Genomic DNA, 13,551 nt, shown 5'->3' with positions numbered 1-13,551 from the left:
GATCGTGAGGAAACAGACTTTCAGTTCTTTTATCAGTTTGGCCAGGTGTTAGGGCTCTCCCCTGAGTCAAATGTCAAGCCCCACTCACAAGACCTAAATGCATAATGAAGGGTGAAACTTCATTGCAGTACTAATGGACAGTTGTATTATTAGGGGATATTGTCATTCAAATGAACCATTAAACCAAGTCCTTGGCTTTTGAAGTGGACAAAAAGATCCATCACATAGTCAAGAGCTTGTGTTCTCTTAGAATCCTGGTCAACATTATCTCTTGCCCAACACTGCCAAAAACAAAATTAATTGATCATTTCACACACTGCTGTTTGCAGAATCGTGCTCTTTTGTGAATTGACTTTTGTTTGGCTACCTAACAGTGACAATATTTCAGGAAATAATTAATTTCATATCAATTGTTAATAGTTCTCCAGATATGAAAATTCAAGCCTGTTCATTTTCTTCTGTGTCAATCACAACTTCTTTTTCTCACATGCACCTGTTTGTAAGTCAGTTAAGCAAAATACATTGTATCAAGAATGTTCTTGAAATTATGTTTGTGTTTGTGAAAATCAAAATTACACTTGAGCATAAAGCCTGAATATATTGATAGGTTCAAGACTCTTCTGATGTTATCAAAGATGGGCGAATCCGTGTGGTTTTCACTGTTCCCTGTGAGCCGCAGCTAGATGGCATTATGCAAAACCAGCATGTAAGTACAAAATGCTAATTTGCACTCTTCATGTTGTACAGAATTCTTGTTGTAGAGAGTTCAATCCAGTATCACTGATGTAAGCTTTTGCAACATTCATTTCTTGAGCAGAAATTTCTATACAACTGCAGCAACCTAATGGACACGCAAGTTAAAATGTAGTAAATTCTTTCTCCATAATGTAATTTAATGGCTTGATGTATCCCAGTTGCTCTCTACCTTACTCGTTCATTGTGTTGTCAACTTGGAAGTTGTATAGTACACCTAAAAGTATATAAATGCCCGCACAGTGAATATCAGATTGTCTCCTGCAAATAGCTAACAATCAATCAACATGCACCTTTTCCACACCAAAAGAGAACAATGCAATCTCTGATTTCTGTCAGGGCACGTAGAAACAATGTCACTTCTATTAATGTCTATACTTCTGTTATTTCCTTGATTTTAATCCTACTTATTCCTTCACCTTGAAGCATGACTCCTTACTTTGAAACTTCGCATAATGAAAAATTATGTTGATTAATTCTATTTTGATTGTTGCAGAAATATTCTACAAAATACAACCCAGGATATGTCTTGGCCAGTCGACTTGGAGTTACTGGGCATCTTGTGTCCAGGTTGACGGGAAGTTTGTTTATTGGGAGAGGTTCAAAGCAAAAGTAAGCATGCCCCCTTTACTGATAGTTTCTATGTGTTTACAACTGTTTTTATTTTGTCAAGTATTTTATGATTTTTTGTGACATGGAAATATTATTAATGATGGTACCGTTGGCTGATTCCTCAGTGGAAAATTTGATAAATAATCTCAGGCTGTCACGGTACATGCAAGAATACCTGATTCAAGAGTCACATCACTAAACATGCTGATAGCTCATCTGTCCACTCTTTACTTTGGTGAAGGAGGTGGAAGTTTTATTTGTGTTTTCTGTATCCAAAATGTGCAGCTGTTGTCATCTCAGGCTGGTAACTGTGCAGGGTGGGATATTGGACTTGCCAAGGGAATGTATTTGAGGATTCATTTTTTTTTTGTTCATTCATGGGTTACGGGCATTACTGGCAAGACCAGTATTTATTGTCTATCCCTAACTTCCCTTGGAAAGATGGTGTTGAACTACCCTCTTGAACCACTGCATTCCTTACAGTGAAGGTACTTCACAGTCTGTTAAGTAGGATGTTGCAGGATCTTCCCCCAGCATCAGTGCAGGAACAGTGAGATATTTGTAAGCCAGGATGATGTGTGATGTGGGTGTTTTTTTGATGGTGGTATTCCCAAGCATCCTTTCTCTTATCTTGGGTAGTAGAGGAGCTGCTGTCGGAGGAATCTTGGCAAGTTGATATAATGCATCTTGTGGATGGTACACGTTGCTGTAACTGTGCATTGGCAGGTGGAGTGTGCTGATTGTTTAAGGTGGTGGATGGATTGCTGAGCAAGAGGGCTGCTTTGTCCTGGATGGTGTTGAGTTTCTTGAGTATTTGAGCTGCATCATCCAAGCAGATAGAGAATTTTCCATCGCACTCCTGACTTTGTTTTTTCAATGCTAGAATGGTAATTTGACCTGTTCTTACAACCACCATATTTATATGACTATTAAGTTTCTGGTTAATGAAGACCTCTAGGATGTTGATGATGTGGAAATGATAATACTGCTGAATATTATGGGGAGCTGGTGTCTTGTTTTGGGATGGTTTTGCTGGGCACTATGGTTGTTGCAGATCGGTACCCACACTGAGGCACCCGCCAGTCCCTAATGCTACCTCCGCAGTCCCCACACCATTAGATGTGACACCACCACTGGGCTCAGAGTAGCTGGCCGGTGAGAGGTCCTGACTTGTTCCCCTACACGATGCAGCCTCCATCCGACCACACGTCGACACATTTCCTAAGCCTAGTGAGATTCGCCGTAGTATTTCATGATGTTCAGCAGTGCCCCTCTGCTCAGTCCATCTCCAGTTCCTCAATGCCTAAGTGCCATTGGCAATGGCTCTATTGCCAAGGTAAAAACCAACGGGGAGAGCGGGCGCCCCTGCCTCGTCCCCTGATGCAGCCCAGAATACCCCAAACTCAACGGTTCGTTCGCACACTTGTGACCGGCGCCTTGTTCAGCAACCGGACCCAGTCCACAAACCCCTGTCTGAACCTGAATCGCCCCAACACTTACACTCCAATACTCCCACTGCATCTGATCAAATGTTTTCTCTACGTCCATCGCCACCACTACCTCCACGTCCTGCCCCTCTGAAGGCATCACGATTACGTTAAGCAGCCTCCTCACATTCGCTGTCAACTTCCTCCGCTTCACAAACCCCGTTTGATCCTCGTCTATCACCCCGGGATGCAGTCCTCGATTCGCAAGGCCTCTACATTCAGTAATGAAATCGGGCGGGATGACCCGCACTGCTCTGGATCCTTGGCCTCTTACCCTTAACATCCCTCACTGCCAATCTCCCTCACCACCTCTTGCTTCCTCAACTGGTAGGCCAACATCTTGCTCCCCTTCTCCCCGTGCTCGTATATTGCCCCTCCGTAAATGTCCACCCGCCATCCCCGTAGACACTAGCCCAAACTCCATCTGGAGCCTCTGCCTCTCCTTCAATAGCCGGCCTCCAGGGCCTCCGAATACCTCCCGCTTACCCTCAAACTCTCGTCTACCAGCCTTGCCATTTGTTTTATTTTTTAAAAAATGTATTTAGAGTACCCAATTAATTTTTTCCAATTAAGGGACAATTTAGCATGTTCAATCCACCTACCTTGCACATCTTTGGGTTGTGGGGGCGAAACCCACGCAAACACGGGGAGGATGTGCAAACTCCACACGGACAGTGACCCAGAGCCGGGATCGAACCTGGGACCTCAGCGCCGTGAGACTGCAGTGCTAACCCACTGAGCCACCGTGCTGCCCCAGCCTTGCCATTTTTGCCTGTCCTGCTTTATCCCTGTGTGCCCGAATTGAGATAAACTCCCTCCGACCACCTGCCTGAGTGCCTCCCACAGCGTGGCAGCTGTGACCTCCCCCTGTGTCGTCTAGCTCCACATATCCCCTGAATGGCAGCCCTCACCCGCTTGCACACTACATCCTCCGCCAACAACCCCACAACCAGTCTCCGTCTCCACTTCAGGCACTGAGCTTCCCCCAACCCCCCGGGCTAGGTTCAAATCCTCCCAGTGTGGCACGTGGTCAAAAACCACAATCGAATACTCGAGTCGGCAACCTCCGCCAGCAACGCCTTCTCTAACACGGAAAAATCAATCCGGGAGTACACTTGGTGCACGTGGGAGAAGTATGAAAATTCCTTCGCCCTCCGTCTCCCAAACCCGTTGGTCCATGAACCCCTTCAGCTTCTTCGCCACTGCTGACACCTGAAAATGAAATGAAAATCGCTTATTGTCACGAGTAGGCTTCAATGAAGTTACTGTGAAAAGCCCCTAGTCGCCACATTCCGGCCCCTGTCCGGGGAGGCTGGTACGGGAATCGAACCGTGCTGCTGGCCTGCTTGGTCTGCTTTAAAAGCCAGCGATCTAGCCTGGTGAGCTAAACCACACCTTCACCGACTTGGGACTTGACCGGTCCAGGCTCGGTTCTATAACTGTATTAAAATCCCCCTCATAATCAATCGGGCGGTGCAGGTCCAAGTCAAGAATCTTCCCTAGCACCCGCCTCATAAAATCTACATCATCCCAATTTGGGGCATAACGTTTACCAGGACAACCGGCATCCCCTTCAGCTTTCCACTAACCATCACATATCTCACCCCCCTGGATCGGCCACATTGCTTCCCACACAAACTCCACCCACTTATTCTCCAACACCACCACCACCACCCTCGTCTTCATATCCAGTCCCGATTTAAATGCCTGCCCCATCCATCCTTTCCTCAATCTCGACTGGTCCCCTATCTTCAAGTACAGCTCCTGCAAAAAGACCGCGTCTGCCTTCAGACTCCTAGTGCGCGAACACATGACTGTTTGACCAGCCCATTCAGCCCCCTGACATTCCATGTGACCAGCCTGGACAGTGTTCTCTCCATCTCCATACCCTGCCGATAAACTATATTCCTTCTTGAGCCTGCCCGTGTCAGGCAACCCTCCAGGCTCGCCCTCGGATATCCCCCTTCATCGATCCTTTTCCAATTGCGCCACACCCATTTCTCCCTCCCCCCCGCGCTTGCCTTCTGACAGCGCCCATTTCACTCCTGTTAACTAGTGTCCACCCAGCTAGCCTGGTGGCTCCCGCCCAAGGCCTCCAACCTCTCTACCTCCCCCTGCTCTTCAAACCCCCCCCCCCCCACCCCCGCAACCTAAACAGTAGCAAAATGTGCATCCACTCTCGATGTTCCCCCACAAACAAACCTGCCCTCCAAAAAAAAACAGCATCAAAACTTTAAAGAACACACAAACTCCTCCAAAGTTCAATGTCCTCACTCTGCTCCCAGTCCATTGTCCCTCAAATTCCATCGCCTCCTTTGCCAAAATAGTACTCTCTTTTTTTTTTGGAAAGTTACCCACATACGGGCCAGGTGCATTAGAGTTAGGGGCCAGGTACAATACTCCAATCTTCACCCCCTTTTTAAAGAGGGCAGCCTTGACCTGGTTGAACCTGACCCCACACTTTGCTCTGCTCCCAAGTCTTGGTACACCCACAGCTAGTTCCCTTCCCAGATACATTTCCTGGTCTACCTTGCTCATCGAAGAATCTTGTCCATGTCCAGAAAGTGGTGCAAACGCACCACCATCACCTTCGGCGGCACACCTACCTGCGGCCTCATCAGCGCCCTGTGTGCTCGGTCAACCTCCAGGGACCGGTCATTTTCTCCAGCATCTTGGCCACTTACATGCCACCCTCCACACCTTCGATGCCTCTGGGCATCCCAGCGATCCTACGGTTTTAACTTCTGGAGCGATTCTCCAGATCTTCCACCTTCTCCTTCAGCCTCTTTTGGCTCTCCTGCATCACTCCCTTCTGACCCACCAACAAGGCCAACGGCTCCTCCTGTTCTGCCACTACTCCCTCCACTTTCTAGTTTGCCTGACCCTGGGACTCCAGTCTCTGCTCCACTCTCAATCCCGACTTTATCAGCTCCACCACCTTGGCCAGGTCTTCCAGGGCCTTTTTCCTCTGCTGGAAAAACCTTTCATTGATGAACTCTATTAATTGATCAGTTGACCACTGGACAGAGCAGTCCCCCTGCCCTCTGCCATCTTATCCTGTTGTGCACCACGAAGACTCTCCTGTTCAACTGCCCTTTCCTTTGTGCTCCACTCCTAGTCCGTGGATCCATCCACCAGCCACACCAGAAGAGTAAAACCTTCCCCAGGCACTCCTGCACCTCTTGCACTCCAATACTTAGCCCTTTGAGCGGAGAAAAGACCAAAAAAATCCGCCTTGAGCGGGAGCCACCAAATGTGCGACCGCTCACTCCATGGCCACCACCGGAAGTCAGTTGTAGGATCACTTAACTCTTGTCTGTAGTATCATGCTTTTGTTGTCTGGCATGCATGAAGTCCTGTGTAGCTTCACCCAGTGGGCACGTCATGTTTAGATACGCTTGGTGCTCATCCTGGAATGTTTCTAAACTCTACAATGAGCATCATTGAACTTGGTTGGTCTCCTGGCTTGGTAATGGTAGAATGAGGAAAATTGCTTGGCCTTGAGGTTACAAACTGTTTGAATACAATTATTTCTGCTGCTAATGATGGCCCAAAACACCTCATGAATGCCCAATTTTGAGCTACTAGATAGTTTCTGAATCTATCCCTCTTAGCACGTTGTAGTGACATAAAATATAAAGTGTGTCTCCTCAATGAGAAGATGAAATTTCATCTCCACAAAGACCTGCAGCGGTCATACCTGCTAAAGCTGTCATTGACATGCATCTGTGATCAGCAGGTTGGTGAGAATACGGTCAGGTGCGTTTTTCCATCTTATTGGTTTGTTCAGCACCTGCTGCAGGCCCAGACTGGCAGCTGTGTACATTAGGACTCTGCAAGCTGGGTCAGAGACACTTTTGGTGATGGACATTGAAGTCCCCCCTCGGAGTACATTCTGTGCCCTTGCTGCCATCAGTGTATCTTTTGAGTGATGTTCCATTCAGAGGAATATTGGTTCATCAGCAGAGGGAGGAGGGTAGGTGATAATCAGCTGGAAGTTTCCTGGTCTGTGTTTTACCTGGTGTTATGAGATTGCATTGGGTTTGACTCCTTGGGCTACTCCTTGCTGCCTTTGGTGGGTCTGTTCTCCCAATGGGAAAGGGCATATCCATGGATGAGCCTGGAGTGCTTGCTGAAAGGTGTGATATCCTCAGCATGTTCTGTGAAAGAATGATGCGGAGGCAGTTAAAGCACAGCATTCGACTTGATTGTGACTTTGAAGGAATTGCATCACATGACACAATCAACCAGATTTGTGAGTACATACAGCTAATAGGATTTTCAGGGAACCTGTAGACTGAAATTGTGGAATATAAGCATTTCTTTGGTTTAATCATCTTAAAAACTTCACTTTACCAGTCCTCTTGGAGAACAGAAAATAAATGTGGGGCTGAATCTGAAGTTCAATAAAAAGAATGAAGAAGTACCTGGTTACACAAAGAAAGTTGGGAATGAATGGCTGTATTCTTCTGCAGTTGAACAGATTCTAAGTGACTATCTAGAAAGGTAAATGATCATTTTGTTGTATATATAATTCAACATTTTTGTAATTGTGACATCTAACCTTGTTTACTTGGGGCAAATTGCTTTATTTAATTGAAGGGGAGCTTTTGTAGAACTGGAACTCTACAGGTGCCTATTCTAAGATGGAATCCATGTCTCAACTTTTAAAAGAAAAATGGTCGCTGACAAAGCAGGATTCATTTGTTCTTGAGTACTCCATCCAACGTAAGATTTGGTCCATAGTAAGGTGTGGCACAGTGGTTAGCACTGCTGCCTCTGCACCCAGGATCCGGGTGCAATTCCGACCTTGGGTGACTATCTGTGTGGAGTTTGCACGTTCTCCCCGTGTCTGCGTGGGTTTCTTCCAGTTGCTTCGGTTTGCTCCCCTAGTCCAAAGATGTGCAGATTAGGTGGATTGGCCAGGCTAAATTTTTCTTTAGTGTCCAAAGGTTACGTGAAGTTACAGGGGTAAGGCGAGGGATTGGGCCTGGGTGGGGTGCTCTTTCGGAGGGTTTGTGCAGACTCAATGGATTGAATGGCCTCTTTCTGCATTGTAGGGATTCTATGAATGAACCTGTGTTATTTCCCGGACTGGTGCACCCAAAGTTAAATCAGTGCTTGTGTTATCATGAGAATGGATTGCCACTACACCTGGCTAATGTGCTGAAACCTCTTGATGCTCAAATTTCCAATTAGCACTGAGTTTTGGGGTGCATTGGATTTAAAATAACTCGTGTCATCATTTGGAAAAGAGCAGGGCAGTTACCAGTGACCTGACCAATATTTTTCCCTCAACCAGCACCACAAACGGATTATCTGGTTAATATCTCATTGCTGTTTGTGAGACTTTACTTTGTGCAAATAAATTCTTATGCTTCATGCATTTAGGGAGTATTTTTCCCTTGTTTTTGTGAATACCCAGTCAACTTCGGCTGAGATTGGAAAAGCACATTTAGAATTTTGGAAGTTGGTGCCCTGTCATCTTAAGACAGTTCTAATGCTAACTGAGATATTAGAGGTTAGCACTGTTGCTTCACAGCGCCAGGGTCCCAGGTTCAGTTCCCACTTGGGTCACTGTCTGTGAGGAGTCTGTACGTTCTCCCTGTGTCTGCACGAGTTTCCTCCGGGTGCTCGATTTCCGCCCACAAGTTCCGTAAGACGTGCTTATTAGGTGAGCTGGACATTCTGAATTCTCCCTCTGTGTACCTGAACAGGCGCTGGAATGTGGCGACGAGGGGATTTTCACAGTAACTTGAAAGTGTTACTGTAAGCCTACTTATGACACTAATAAAGATTATTATTATGATTAGCATGAATGAATGTGGGAAATTAAAAGAACTTGAGAGTTATTAACTCTATTTTATGTAATTATAATGCTTTGGCAGAAGTGGTCATGAGGTATGGATGACGGAATTTAAAATCGAGTAAGTATTTAAAAAACAGTGGGCAACACGGTGGCGCAGTGGGTTAGCCCTGCAGCCTCACGGCACCGAGGTACCAGGTTTGATCCCGGTTCTGGGTCACTGTCTGTGTGGAGTTTGCACATTCTCCCCGTGTTTGCATGGGTTTCGCCCCCACAACCCAAAGATGTGCAGACGAGGTGGATTGGACACGCTAAATTGCCCCTTAATTGGAAAAAATGAATTGTGTGCACTAAATGTTTTTTTTTAAGTATTTAAAAAGCATGTGTACAAAAATATTTGAGGAGAAAGCAGAAGATTGGAGTTAGAGTAGACAATTCTCAATTGAACAGCTACGACCAAAATATCCCCCATGAACTGAATTTCTGCAACCTCCTGTACTCCTTTTTATGATTATTTGGTTTCTTCCTCCAGACTTTGTTTTGTTGTTAAAACAGTCAGTTGTTGAAACAGTCAGTATATTGAATATATTTGAAATTGTGGGAGCAAAGAGTATTATCTAACCAGATGTAATCTGTGTTTTAGATTCCCAGAATTAATCAGCTACATTGCCCAAAACAGTCAAGAAGATCTGTACTATGAGAACAACATTTGGCCTGGAGAGGATGCAAATGGGTGAGCTTATCTTACACGGAGTTATAAAAATGCATGTGTACTTTCAGTTTAGTTACAAATACTTGATGTTTAAAACACCTGGGGGAAGGGTCCAAACCATTATCTTTGGGTCAGATGTAATTGAGAGTTTAATTTTCTTCATTACTAAAATTTCCAATATCCTCACCACCTGAGCCACAGTTTACTTCCATAGGAACAGGAGTAGACTGTTTAGCCTCTTGACCCTGTTCCACCATTCAGTAAGATCATGGACCAATCTGTGAATAACTCTCCTTTCTCCCACATATCTTCGAATTTTGCATCAAAATATTATTAATATTTGATTTTAAATTGGCAGTTGACTAACATAAGCTGCTGTTAGCAGAAAAGAAGAATTCCAAACTTCTCCTAACGGTTTGATTGTTATTTCCTAACGTCACTCCTAAAACTCCACAACCTCTGATACATCTGAGTGTTGCTCTTCATGCGTGAGGCTAAGCTGTAAATATTAAAGCTATTCAACATAAGATGTCAAAAGACACAAGTTCTTTTAACGTAGGCGCCCAAATGGGAAACGGAAATGGATACTGTAAAATCTTTTTGCCTCTCTCAGATTGAATGTTGAGTGCAATTCTAAGTCCAACTGAGACCAAGTTGACTCAACTCAGACCACGGATGAAACCTGTAATTGCTGGTGTGATAATTTTAGTAATTTAGCAAGGCACTGAGTAATACTTTTGTACTATGCATAAAGCTAAATGTACAACATTTTAAGAAAAACAAATGCATTTTAAATTTTAAACAGTCCGGAAAAGGTCCAGGAAATTGGAGCCTGGTTGAAGATGCATCCTGTCAGTAGTTTGTCAAGAGCATCATGTGACTTGAACCTACTTGATGGAGCAGTTATTGAAAAGATTGAAGAGGAGGTAGAAAGATGCAAGGTATCTATCTTTATCTATTGTAAAAAGTAAATAGATGAAAAATGTTCAATTGAGGATTTTATTCCTTCAATCCTTTTTTAAAAAAAATATTTTTCTCGGACTTTGCTGATTCATATTCATGTATGTTCACATTCATGTACGTTTCAATGAGTGCCAGCATCCTTCCACACCTTAAGTTGCTTGCTAACAGGCAATTGAGCACAATCCTGTTCAAATTTGGTCTCTGTCCACACATACATTTCCCAGTGTCACTGGATAGTGATCAGAGGGATTCGAAGGTTAATTGATTCTGATTTATCCCTGCCAATTGTCTCTTTCCTCACCCATCCCAGCCCCCCACCAACCCCCTATTCAGACCTACCTAAAAATATTCAAAGACTCTGCTTCCATTGCTCGTAAGAAAGAGAGTTCGAAAGACCCAACCCTCAGAGAGAAAAAATGCCTCATTTTTGTCTTAAATTAGCAACCCTTTATTTTTAGACAGTGACCCCTAACTCTAGGTTCTCCCACAAGAGGAAACATCCGTTCCAAATCCACCCTGTCAAGACCCGTCAGGATCTTAAAGGTTTCAATCAAGTTAACTCTTACTCTTCAAGGCTACAATGGCTACAAGCCTAACCTGTCCAACCTTCCCTCATAAGACAACCTGCCCAACCTTCCCTCCTAAGACAACCCGCCCATTCCATAGAATCCCTTAAATGCTGAAGGAGGCCATTCGGCCTGTCGAGTCTGCATCCACCCTCTGAAAGAGCTCCCCACCTTTCCCCGTAACTTCCCCTCACCTAACCTGCACATCTTTGGACACTAAGGGGCAATTTAGCATGGCCGGTCCACCGAGTCTTTGGACATCTTTGTACATTCCTGGTATTAGTCTAGTAAACCTTCTTTGAATTGCTTCTAATGCATTTGCATATTTCCTTAAATAAGGAGACAAATACTCTGCGCATTACTCCAGATGTAACCTCACTTCTCAATCCCAAACTACACAACCAAATTCAGCCATGCAATGCGACTAATTGCTGGGAAGAACTTCCTCCTTTCCCTTTACTCCTAGTACCTTAGCTTAACATTGCAGTTCATTATCTGCTATATATAATTCTTGTCCCCAATTTTATTAAGATCAAAATGCAATAACCTATTTGTTTTTAACAAAGCAATCCAAAATTTGTTTTAAAATGTTGGATTCTAAAGGGTACAAATACTTTTTGAACAAAACCAAGTGGTTCCAGTGTATATATTTGAATGGAGCAATATTGCCCATGGAAGGTCTTAAACTTAAATGTTCAATTATTATTCATTATTATTCTTAGCAAAGAAGAAGTAACAAGAAAGTAAGAGTGACTGTGAAGCCACATTTGTTATACAGGGTAAGTTGAATTATCCTGTTCAGTCAAAATATACTGTTTGTCTGAAAAGACTGGAATACGATCATGCAGGAGAGATTTGGCAACTGAACATGTCTTTTGCAAACTTCATATCCATGTCAGTGAATAGCGGTGCCATTGGACAATGGAAAGTCTTCAAACCAAAACTCTGACCTGGTGGGAGATTTCTTTTATCTGTGATTATTAATAATATAATGCATGTGACAATTGCTTTAATGTTGATGCCATAAGTATTGAACAAAGAAAAATCTCTTATTTGGGTGCTCAACATTTGAAAGATGGATTATCTATCTGAGGCAAATTTTGGAGAGTTGGTTACCGTTGACTGCCGAGGGAGGGGTGGGGGTGGAGGGGTTGGTGGGTTAGGGGATTTGCGGGGTTATTGTAAATTGTAAAAATGTTGAAAATTTGTCGAATTTTTTAAAAGCTGTACCTAAGGCAGGACTAATTCTACAAGTTGTTGATGTGTTGTTCAATGGTATGTAATAACTGTGGGGGGAAGTATTTGTCAGCATGGCTGGAAACGTTTCCACTATCAATCAACAGATTGACCTCACAGATAGGTACAAAATTGTCTCCTTTGACAAATTTCCAGTTTTGTTGTTCGCATACCAGCCAAAGTGGACAGTGTGTGTGTCCAAGTGCATGTTTAAAATTACAAGCCAGTGTGATGACTTCTGGTCTGTTATTCGAAGGGAAGGGTAGTAGTGTGATTGTTATAAAAGGTTAACATGTTGCAATATGTGAGTGAGATACTGTGGCCATGGAGAAACTAGTGACAGAACAAAGTTGGCATTTTGAGCTAAAGGCAGAATACTGGAAAGAGTCATTTCAACAGTATCCATGGAAACACTTTGAGCTAATTGCCTTTATCGATATGGCTGACAAAAACGTTCACAGAGGTAATTGTTCCAATTATAGAACAACAAGACTGAGTAACATTTCATTGATAACTCTAGTTGATGCAAAATATACATCAAGCTCTGCTGTTGATTACTGATATGAAGATCTCTGGTCAGAATTTCCCACATAGTGACCCCGTTTGATCTCGTGCTAACATGAAAAGTTGAGAGTGGAGACAGGGATCAGCCCCATGGGTTATTTGCATGCACCTCCTTGTGACTGGCTTTATTGGAGTACTAGTATGAACGAGGTCTCCAGCCCACAAATCAAGAGAAGAATTCTTGGTGTTCCCTTTCATCTGCTGTTCTCCCATATCTTCATCTTTGCCCGCTATGTCCACCCCTCCACTCGCCAACCCTCACTTCATTGCCTATTTTGTTCTTTGCTATGATTCTATCTGATGCCGACCAAACATCTGAGTGTTAGGAATTCAATGATGTTTCCTCAGATTTTGGGGTGAGACAATGGTTTAATATTGGGTCTTCTCCAATATCCATACTGTCCCAAATGTACAGGCTGTGAAACTTTTAACAGTTGAGACTTTTTTCCCGGCTCTTTTTTTCCCGGTTGCTGGAGAGTAACAGAACTGAAGAGTACAGCACTGAGTTACAGTACCATCTTCAGGCCTATCACAAGTGAGAGGGAGGAAGGAAGAGGCTTCCACCTGGGATAGATGGATTTGGATCATGGTGGATCTGTCAAGCTATGATGTCTGAAATGGGGGTTTGTGCAAGCATTGCAATAGTACAAGTTGGAGTCTTCTAGAATTTCGGAAGTTTGGAGCTTTGTATTCCTAAAATGTGCTGCAACTACTTTTCCTGTTTTATAAATTAAACTGCATTTTCAACACCTGGGAATTTTCAAGATTCTTTTTTCTTTCTAAGTTTTTATTTCCCTACACAGCCTTTGGAGCAGCAATATGGTGTAGTCCCAGACAAAGATGCAGATTACC

General features: G+C 43.8%; 1 protein-coding gene across 5 annotated transcripts in view; it reads left to right on the top strand.

Annotated features, from left to right (window-relative positions):
* The window catches only part of xrn1 (5'-3' exoribonuclease 1), a 146,185-nt gene that overhangs the window by 73,001 nt on the left and 59,633 nt on the right, over nucleotides 1-13,551 (top strand). For all 5 annotated transcript variants that reach the window (XM_038817150.1, XM_038817149.1, XM_038817148.1 and 2 more), the window contains 7 exons: nucleotides 608-706; nucleotides 1,250-1,365; nucleotides 7,212-7,358; nucleotides 9,302-9,391; nucleotides 10,176-10,311; nucleotides 11,622-11,678; nucleotides 13,503-13,551. The exon at nucleotides 13,503-13,551 is cut by the window's right edge and continues 84 nt beyond it. In XM_038817150.1, coding sequence (XP_038673078.1) covers nucleotides 608-706; nucleotides 1,250-1,365; nucleotides 7,212-7,358; nucleotides 9,302-9,391; nucleotides 10,176-10,311; nucleotides 11,622-11,678; nucleotides 13,503-13,551 — 694 coding nt within the window. The remainder of the gene's footprint in view (nucleotides 1-607; nucleotides 707-1,249; nucleotides 1,366-7,211; nucleotides 7,359-9,301; nucleotides 9,392-10,175; nucleotides 10,312-11,621; nucleotides 11,679-13,502) is intronic.

This window comes from Scyliorhinus canicula, chromosome 13 (genome assembly GCF_902713615.1).
Source record: "Scyliorhinus canicula chromosome 13, sScyCan1.1, whole genome shotgun sequence".
Taxonomy (NCBI): Eukaryota; Metazoa; Chordata; class Chondrichthyes; order Carcharhiniformes; family Scyliorhinidae; genus Scyliorhinus; species Scyliorhinus canicula.
The sequence above is the reverse complement of the archived record's forward strand: the minus strand, read 5'-3'. Positions and strand labels throughout refer to the sequence as shown.